Consider the following 9,879-nt stretch of genomic DNA (forward strand, 5'->3'; position numbering starts at 1 on the left):
TTCATTTTTTTAAATTTGGATTTATTCACAACCAATCATTTAAAAAAATGTACAATCAAAAACATCTCATTATACTGCTATCAACGACAAATTGATGAAAGCAGTCCTGTAATCAGATTTGATTCGAATTATAGAAAATGGAGTAATTTCATACCTGTCAACCTCTGCCGATAACTGCCCTTATAAATGATTATTGATTCCCCTTACAAACCCCCCAAAAAACCTTACAAACACCGTACGAGTCGTACGGTGTTTGTAAGGTTTTTTGGGGGTTTGTAAGGGGAATCATAATCATTTATAAGGGCAGTTATCGGCAGAGGTTGACAGGTATGGGATTTGTCAACCACATAGTAGGCGTGTGCTCCGATACAAGTTCTAAGGCGTGTCTCAGATGGCACATTCCAAGGACGCGGAGCTTAAAGTCAACAAATATATCGGCAAAATCTCGCAAGTGGGTTCAGTCGAATGCTGAAGAAGCGTGCTCGTAGATCTCTCACCGCGGTTTGGCCATCATGTCGGTTCAGGAAAACGCGCAGCTGCCCTCGACCCTGCTGGAGGCGCAAACCAGCATCAGCACCCAGCACTCGGAGCTGGACAAGGTGAAGAACTACCTGGCCGACGAACGGGCGCAGCACGAACGGTGAGCCACATCATTTGATTTCATTCTGTCTGTTTTATTTTTTATTCATCTTGCTTATTCCTTTTTCTCAGGGAAACCAACCAGTTGAAGAGGATGGTGATCAAGGACGAGATTTATGGCAGTCAGATTCAGATTTTGGAGTAAGTTTTCGCTCCTTTTTTGAAATAAGCCGATTTCCCCGACTATAAGACGCACTTCTTTTTCATCCTTTGGTTCGGCCTGCGACCAATTCTCAAGTGTGGCTCCTGAATGTATATATTTTTTTCCTTACTGACCACCGACAGCCTTTTTGGTTACATGAAAAATGGCTATGTTCACAAATGCCTATTTAGCCAACTGGTATTCATTTTACTATTGTGACTTGGAGCTATGTTTGTTGTTGGTTTCTGATAAAATAAAATAAATGGCCCTACCAAAAGTGCGACTTAGTTTGAAGAATACAGTGTTTGACAAGTGAAATGAGGAAATGAAACTGAAAAATGAAAATGAGAAACTCTTCCTAAAACATGAGCTTGGCGACATACTTTACATCTTGTTTTTGCTGCTATCACGTGGCTACAGTGAAGTGCTACCCAGAGTTTAATAAATGACATAAAAGATACTTTCCGGAGAAGCAACTGTGTCCAAACACATTAAAACCGAGAAAATGCCTTTTCTTGCTGGGAGAAAAAAAAGGAAATTATCTTTTTTTTTCCTAATTGAAAAAAATGTGCTTGCAGGGACAGAAACCAGCAAAGGTACAACAGCAACGAGAGCTTGCGCCCCACTTTGGCGTCTGAAGCTAAACGCAAGGTAAGCTCGCGTTCCCTCCAAAATGTCGAATTTCCACGCCAATCTTGAAAAAAGTTTCTCATTAACACAGATCCCTTTGAACGATGTTGTCCCAGCTCGAAGGATGAAGCCCATACGGCAGGGCAAGCAAGACAGGTGCGCTCAAATTGTTCAATGGGTTAATTTAGCTTGGAAAAAAAATCAAGGTGTCAAAGCAGAGGGTCGGGGGCCAGATCTGGCCTGCCGCCTCACTTTGTGCGGCCTGCGAAAGTAAATCACATTTTATTGCAAGAAAAAATATTTTGAGATTGACATCCCTTGCCTTAAGAAAGAAATGACAACATAGTATTTCTCAGTCATTGAGTTTATTTAATTATTATTTTTTTTTGTATCTGTGTTGCAGCATAGAGTCGAACACGTGGGACGACGCCGTGCCGATCTACAATTTTGTCCTGGTTGGAGACGCCGCGACGGGCAAGTCCAGCTTCCTGCTGCGACTGGTTTACAACCAGTTCAGAGACGACATAGGTATGTGAACGAACGACTCGCTAGAGAAATATTGAACTTCCATATTCAAGAACTGAACTGCCTTTTTCTCAGGTATGGATTTCCATATGAAGAAAATGCTGGTGGACGGACAAAAGACCAACCTGCGGATTTGGGACACGGCTGGACAAGAAAGGTGCCGCCATCTTTTTACATTTACGGCAGATTCAAAATGGGGCTATCCGGACTTTCGTGCAAAATGAAGTCATCGGGACATCCCTGGTTTTGATAGTATATGCCAAAAGCATTTTTCTTTTTTGCAGGTTCCAGAGTATCTCCAGGTTATATATACAAAAAGCTCAAGGAATCCTGCTCTTGTACGACGTGACTTCGGAACAAAGTTTCCTCAACATCAGAGCCTGGCTGGAGCAGATTCGGGTACTTTTCGCCACTCCCGTTTACGAAAGCGCAACGTGACGACGTGAACACGTTTGCTTTGTTCTCCGTTCAGGATTCCGCGGAAGAAAATGTCCCCGTTTGCATTATCGGCAACAAGGTGGACTTGAGAGAACACGAGGCCGCTAGACGCTGCGTTAGCATGGCGGACGGAGAAACGTTGGCCACGGTGAGACTGCCTTTTTGAAAGTTTTCTTTTTTTCCATTTTGCCAAAAAGTGGCTTTTGTGCTATTTTATTTTTTTCCAGAGAAACGGTGCTTTGTTCTGTGAAACCAGCGCTAAAGAAGGAACCAACGTGGTGGAAGCTGTGCTTCATCTGGCCAGGTTGGTTTCATTACGAAATTGCAAAAGTACATCATTTCATAGCATGGCCATGTTATTTCTCGCTAGTTCCTACCTACGCTAGTCGTTCTGGGTCACATTTCTAAATTTGACCGACTCCATTCTTTTCTGTTTGGGAAAAAAAGGGAAGTGAGGAAGAATGTGAAATTGGTGAAGCCTAAAATGTCTTTGGTGAAACTGGCTGCCAAGAACGCAAAGAAGACCTTTGGCACATTCTGTCGTCTGTAGTTGGAAGGCAAGATCATTTTTTTATTCTACTTTTTTATGCCTGTACTATAGTTAGTTATAAGCAATGAAGGATTTTTTTATATCAACTATCGTCCAAATATATGGATAAAAGCACTGTAAAAAATACCAGTACACTTTATATGATCAGATTTTACTATTTTCATATTTATTGCCTTGTAAATACTTTTGCCGTTTCGACTGTTTCCGGCTATTATAGGAAGGGTGCAAAGATTTTTACTTGTTAAATATGAAGGGTAAACAAATATGGTATTTTTAAGCCATTTTATTTGACCTTATTGCACTCTTTTTTTTTCCAGAAATGATGATCTAAAGTACTCACTGAGCAAAGCACTTTGTTTTCCCTTTTGTCCATTTTTTTGGGAAATAAAATCTGGAAAGATTAAGTGGTGTCAGCACTTTGCATTTTTTTTACTGTAATATGCTTTATCCATAATACCAATAGTTTGACCCCATTCCGTAGGCCAAGAATTTTAAGAATTTTCGTTGCAATGACTTCAAATTGTCACAGCTTGTGTAAAAACATTTCAAGTTTTTGTGTGTAACATTTGGTATTTCTATCGTGTCAGGTTAGCAAATGCCGTTCACTTCAAAAGAAAAGGCATTTTGCATGTTATAGTATGCTTGGACTCAGTCGCCGAAGACAGTGCAGCGTTCCTCTTTCACAAATTTTGCAAAGAAGGAACCAATTACAAAACAATGTAGTACTTGTGTTTTCATATTGAAGCATTTAACCATTTAACCAAACCTTACAAACACCGTACGAGTCGTACGGTGTTTGTAAGTTTTTTTGGGGGGTTTGTAAGGGGAATCAATAATCATTTATAAGGGCAGTTATCGGCAGAGGTTGACAGGTATGGCATTTAGTGATTAAATACAAACACTGGAGCTTTTCAGATATCAGAACCGGGCCCACAATTGAAATATTATTTAGGAATATAGCCATATTTTACTCACCAAAATCCTTTTTAACTGTACACAATATCCATCCTCCTTTCTTTCTTCCTTCTTTTCTTTCGCCATGGAAGCTAATGCTGAAAGTCGAGCCTGTCCTGTCGTATTTCTGGCATAGTCCGTCTTGAAAATGGCTTTAAATCAACACAACAATATATTTGCTTGTGCAGCTCGCTACACATACAGTTTGGTAGCTCTGGATAATCACTAGCCAATCATAGTTGGTGAAAGCGATGACGTATCCCTACGCCTGCGACAAGGCAATGATGTATCCCTATGCCTGCGACAAGGCATTATGGTGTTGCCAACTTGAAATCTGATTGGTTAAAGCAACAGTCTTATCGAGGCGTGTTTAATGCAGCAGAGCCTGCAGAACTGATTGTGAAGGCTTTGAGGCAGATTTCTGACCCTGGCAACAAATAATGGCTGAAATGTGATTGGTTAAATGTTTCAATATGAAAACACACATCTGGAAGCAGTGCAACCAGGGGGAAAGCAATGAAAGGAAGCTAACAGACAATTTGGAATTATTTCATAAGTATTGATGGACAAAATATTACATATGATTCAGATATTTCTTAGGCCAGCAGAGAAGGCCTTGAAGACCCTGACGGCCCGCCACTGGTAAAATCATTCAATTTAATACTCCTGTACGCTTCAAACACGTTTTACATTGGCGGTATTTCCCAAAACGCAGATGAAATTGTGGCATGAATCTAAAATGGCATACTTTTGGTGGAGTGGCAAAACGTAAAATGGCTTAAGAAAAAGTGCATTTCTGATTTTTGGAAACAAATCCAATCTCTTTTAATCCAATTTACAAAACTGGAGTAATCCACACCATTGTAAAACCGCACTGATGCCTTTTTATGTGAAATATTCATGTGAACATTTGGCTGTTAGCAAGGCTGAATTTCTCATAATGCCGTTCAAAAAAAGTGCCATGAGGAGATGAAAGGAAGAATGTAGAGAAAGCACACATAGCAAGCAATCTATTGTATGATGTGTCTTATTGGAAGTGTAGTAGTATATAACATATATCCTGGAGAACATTATCCCCCTATTTCTAAGTGATAGCACAGACAAACTCAAATCGCTTCTTAACGAGCAGCTGTTGGGCAAACGGTGAAAATAATGATAACAAAAGAGGATGCCAGCTGCTGAATGTTGAATTTCCAGATTGCAATGCTGAATGCATTTCCAGATTGCAATAACATTACTTTAGAAAGCACTTCATACAAAACACAGTGTCACAAGAGATTTTTAAAAACAAATGGCGCAGCAACACATGCAGACAAATAACATGACAAGGCCCACCCGCAGTTTCTCCTTTGCAAAGAACAGTTCATATCATTGTGGCTTATTGAAAAATTAAATACAACTGTATTATACTGCACCCATGTGGAGCACATTTCAAAATTGCCACCACAAAATTCTGTAACATTTGAAATCCATCTCTAAATGTATTTATTTTAAAAGACTAAAAATGGTCAGTTGCCCGAAAAAAGCCTTACAAAAATAATATAAATATAAAATAATAATAAAAAAAAAATCTAAAAATGACTGTCTACAAACAACTAACAAAATAAAAATGTTGTCAAATAATAAAAATCTAATGTCAAAAATATATATGTATATATATAAATTTTCTATTGAGGTGATAATATAAATTCTGTAACATTTTACATCCATCTATAAATGTATTTATTTTAAAAGACTAAAAATGATCACTAGCCTGAAAAAAGCCTTGAAAATAATACAAACATAAAATAATAATAATAAAAATCTAAAAATAACTGTCAACAAACAACTAACAAAATAACAGTTTAGTGAAATAATAAAAATCTTAAAATGTCATTTATATATAAATTTTCTATTGAGGTGATAATATAAATTCTGTAACTTTTTACATCATCTATAAATGTATTTATTTTAAAAGACTAAAAATGACCACTTGTCCGAAAAAGCGTTGAAAAATACTGCAAATATAACATAATAATAATAAAAATCTAAAAATAACTGTCAACAAACAACTAACAAAATAACAATTTAGTGAAATAATAAAAATCTTAAAATGTCAAAAAATAATAAATATCTAAAAATGGCTGTCAAAAACGGACACCCCTTAATATCATTACTGTTGAAATTTTAAAAGATTTTTTTTCTGGATTATTAATAGACGTGTTGCTGAACAAACATGTTGTCCACCTGTTAGAATGACAATAGCCAAAAAGCTTTAAACTAAAATACCCAAAGTGTCCACTAGAGGTCAGAAAAGTGCAGAGCAACTATGTTCAAAGCGCTTACTCTCTTTGGGGGGCTTTCCTGCTGGATTCTAAAGTCTCAAATCTGAGGGTTGACTTCAGCTCGACCTGATTTGATGACGAGCGTACCATGTGATTCGTCTTCATTTGCTTTCTGAGACTCGCAACCGGAACGCCAACTCGCTCATGCGCGCGTGGTTCAATTTTCTTCCCAGTGGGGTTCCAGGGTGAAAAATACTTCCGACCTGATCACTTTTCAATGAGTACATGATATTCTGGGCGTGCTCAAATTTGGCCGCGAAATAACCACCCACATTCACGCTTTTGTCACTGACGATAATAGACGTCCAATCGTCAAAAGGTTAATAGGGCACCTGCATTTAATCCAATAATAATAATTCAATAATTGTCATCTGTGCTATACATATAAAATAAACAAGATGATTTTCGGTGCAAAAAATGGCTGATTAATTGAAGGGGGCCGTTGCCCCTCATTGGCAGGGCTCTGTCCACATTTGTTCCGCCCCTGATTAGACATTCAGTGGTACTTCGACCTACGATCAGCTCTACCTACGACATGCTCGAGGTACGATGAAAATTTCGATCGAATAATTCGCCCGAGATACGATCAAAATTTTGAGATGCGAGAAAGCCAGGTGGCCATGACATGAGAGGCTGTTTATCATTGTAGCGCACTGTCTTTTTTTGCCGCATCTCGTTCGTGTATAACAGATATCTACGAGCACTGAATGATTTATTCAGACGAGTTTCTCCTAGCATCGACCAGGGAACGCACAATGCGCATGCGCGGGCAAAAAGAGGGCTTTCTGGGTAATGAAATATACTCGTGCACACAAGACCCATAGCCAATGGCACCCTTTCTCAGAATAAAACTTCATTACCCACAATCAATACGTGGGTAGGCTGTTATTCCTTCCTTAGCCTGTTAGCTCCCGCGATCGCTCATTCAAGACTACTTCTCATTGGCAAGTGGTCGTGCGTTATTCTATTGTGAGGACATTTGTGTGCATCATTTTCGGAATATTTTGAAGGGAATACAAGAGCAAACAGCCCATCGATAGCGAACGTGAGGGTGGAGGTGTGGCAAACAGCTAACCAGGCCAGAACGAAGGTAAAAAAAATTAAAACAAAATTAGAATTCAGTTTTGTGTAAAGTTACATTAAACGTATGTTTGAGTGTGTTTGTATATATTAATCCAAGTTAATTTAAATTTGTTTGTTCGGTTACGAGTGCGCTGTTGCCGTGGATAAAGTCCCCCCGAAAACCCCCCACCCCCTGCCTCCGTGTATGTCGCTGTCTCTATCCTCCGCGAAATGCATCAAATTTTACTTCTATTAAACACATTTTATTACTATTAAACTACTAGTTATGTGTTACTTTGTTAATAGATGGCGAATTAGAAGAAATTAAACATTTTTTCCAATCCAATATCCTGTTTTTGGTGTTTTTTCAGAAGGTTGGAACGAATAAATTTGTAAATTTTCTCGAGTTACGAAAAGCTCGACATACGGTCTCAGTCCCGGAACGGATTAAGATCGTATGTCGAGATACCACTGTACATACTATTGATAATGTCATGGCTAAATTGCAAAGTATTTTTCAGGATATAATATTGGATTTTTTTTTGTTGCACTCCTACTTATTCATACTTGAAATCCCGCTATTGTTGCCAAAGCTCTCAGCGGACCATCACTGAAGCCCATGTTTATATGCTCCGTTTCATACTTCAGCAACATAATGTGTTGACGAGATGAAGAAAAGAACGCGTCCACCCCCCGCCGCTTTGGGAAATTGGAAAAAATGTAAATCAGACCATATAAAAACATATTTTCTTGACAAATCCCTGGAATATAAAAGGACAATTTTCCAAGATACTTCCCAGAAATGTATAGAAGTTAAATATAAAAACGAGCGTGAGTACAACGATAGCAACAAAATGTTCAGAAGAGGAATTGGTGGAATATGAAACAACATTTATACATTAAAAAGATATTGAAAAAATATTTCAAAAATTCGACTGAATGACCTATGAAATTTTTCTTTAAATGTATCAAAAATGATTTCAAAAAATGTAGTTGGAACGATATAAACAATGTTTTGGAGGGTTTTTTGGAATATGAAAAAACATCTTTTTGGCCCATTTATGCATCTAAGGGTTTTAAATTCAAAATTTTAAAAGCCACATTATTGGAGCCCTATCATCATCAAAAATTTGACCTCACTTAGCTCTCCAACACTTAGCAATACAGTAATCCCTCGAATATCGCGGCTTCACTACATTGCAGATATTTTTTCTGGGAGAATTTTTTTTTTAAAGTTCCTAAAAATGTGAAAATCCACGTGGAAACTCTTAAGCGGAAGCCACTCCCCTGTCCTCCGTTTGCTACTAGAACTCAACACTGATGTAAAAAATAAATAAATAATATATATATATATATATATATATATATATATATATATATATATATATATATATATATATATATATATATATATATATATATATATATATATATATATATATATATATATATATATTTTAGAGTTCATAAAAATGTGAAAATCCACGCTGAAACTCGCAAGCGGAAACCACTCCCCTACTAGGACTCATATTTGCTTGTGCAGCTAGCTCCAGATACAGTTTGGTAGCTAATCATAGTTGGTGAAAGCGATGACGTATCCCTACGCCTGCGACAAGGCAATGACGTATCCCTACGCCTGCGACAATACATTGTGGTGTTACCAACTCGAAATCTGATTGGCTAAAGGAACAGTCTTATCGACGTTTTTTTTTTGACCCAACTTCCCGACCCAAAATTCCACATCACTACTCTGTTCATTATCCCCAGACATGATATGAATAAAAAAAACTATTTCTAGCTCCATGCGCACAAGCTACTACTTGGGAAGGAACAAGTCAGGGTCTCATTGGCTGTCTCACAACAACCACTATCCATGTTTCAAGATTCTCTCTTACATACCTGTCCACCTCGGCTAAATGTTCCCCTTATTAATGATTGCAATTCACGTTATTAAACGATGAAAAAATGTACAAATGCAACACCGCACATATTTTAACACACACACACACAGGGCACACGTAAAAGTCTAATATGTACTACGAAGTGGACGGCTTTCTGACGGGTCGTAGGAAAAAATAAAATAAATAAAATGAATACAATAAATACAATAAATAAAAGAAATACAATAAATAAAAGAAATACAATAAATTAAAAAATAAAAGAAATAAATGAAATAAATAAAATAAATGAAATAAATGAAATAAATAAAATAAATGAATTAAATGAATTAAATGAATTAAATGAATTAAATGAAATAAATAAAATAAATAAAATAAATAAAATAAATAAAATAAATAAAATAATAAATTAAATAAATAAAACGAATAAAACAACAACTCTTGACTTCCTGGCCCATGGTGAATTAAGAATAAAATTATTTGTTCTTTTTTTTTTTTAGGGGGGTTATTTTATCTGAAAAAAGATGATGGGTTGTGGCTCAGTAAATTGCAATCTATCCAATTCAGTAAAAGACTCCCTGAGGTGATCGTGGGAATTAAAATTTCTTTTTCTCTCTACGTATACAAATCTTTTTATGGTCTCTGACATGTTAGCACAAATAAGATGAGGCTATACTGAGCGTGAAGAGTCTGCCTTTCAATTTCATTGAGCAACAA

General features: G+C 37.0%; 1 protein-coding gene across 2 annotated transcripts; it reads left to right on the forward strand.

Annotated features, from left to right (window-relative positions):
- Positions 1 to 414: 414 nt before the first annotated feature.
- Positions 415 to 3,328, forward strand: LOC144071465 (ras and EF-hand domain-containing protein-like). Of its 2 annotated transcripts, XM_077596618.1 has the most exons (11): positions 415 to 640; positions 712 to 780; positions 1,360 to 1,432; positions 1,503 to 1,567; positions 1,815 to 1,939; positions 2,012 to 2,093; positions 2,221 to 2,335; positions 2,409 to 2,522; positions 2,602 to 2,678; positions 2,822 to 2,931; positions 3,242 to 3,328. In XM_077596618.1, exons 1-10 carry the CDS (start codon positions 513 to 515, stop codon positions 2,922 to 2,924), a joined length of 951 nt encoding a protein of 316 aa, XP_077452744.1. In that variant the 5' UTR covers positions 415 to 512; the 3' UTR covers positions 2,925 to 2,931; positions 3,242 to 3,328. The 2 variants fall into 2 exon arrangements, with proteins under 2 accessions (XP_077452744.1, XP_077452743.1); XM_077596617.1 differs by having other exon boundaries at positions 416 to 640; positions 2,822 to 3,328.
- The last annotated feature ends 6,551 nt before the right edge of the window (positions 3,329 to 9,879 follow it).

The sequence above is a fragment of the Stigmatopora argus genome, chromosome 3 (genome assembly GCF_051989625.1).
Source record: "Stigmatopora argus isolate UIUO_Sarg chromosome 3, RoL_Sarg_1.0, whole genome shotgun sequence".
Lineage (NCBI taxonomy): Eukaryota > Metazoa > Chordata > Actinopteri > Syngnathiformes > Syngnathidae > Stigmatopora > Stigmatopora argus.

Coding starts and splice junctions, on each gene's coding strand:
- LOC144071465 (XM_077596618.1), top strand. CDS start 513: ATGTCGGTTCAGGAAAACGCGCAGCTGCCCTCGACCCTGCTGGAGGCG. Junction 1,568..1,814: donor CGGCAGGGCAAGCAAGACAG/GTGCGCTCAAAT, acceptor TCTGTGTTGCAG/CATAGAGTCGAACACGTGGG. Junction 2,679..2,821: donor GCTGTGCTTCATCTGGCCAG/GTTGGTTTCATT, acceptor TGGGAAAAAAAG/GGAAGTGAGGAAGAATGTGA.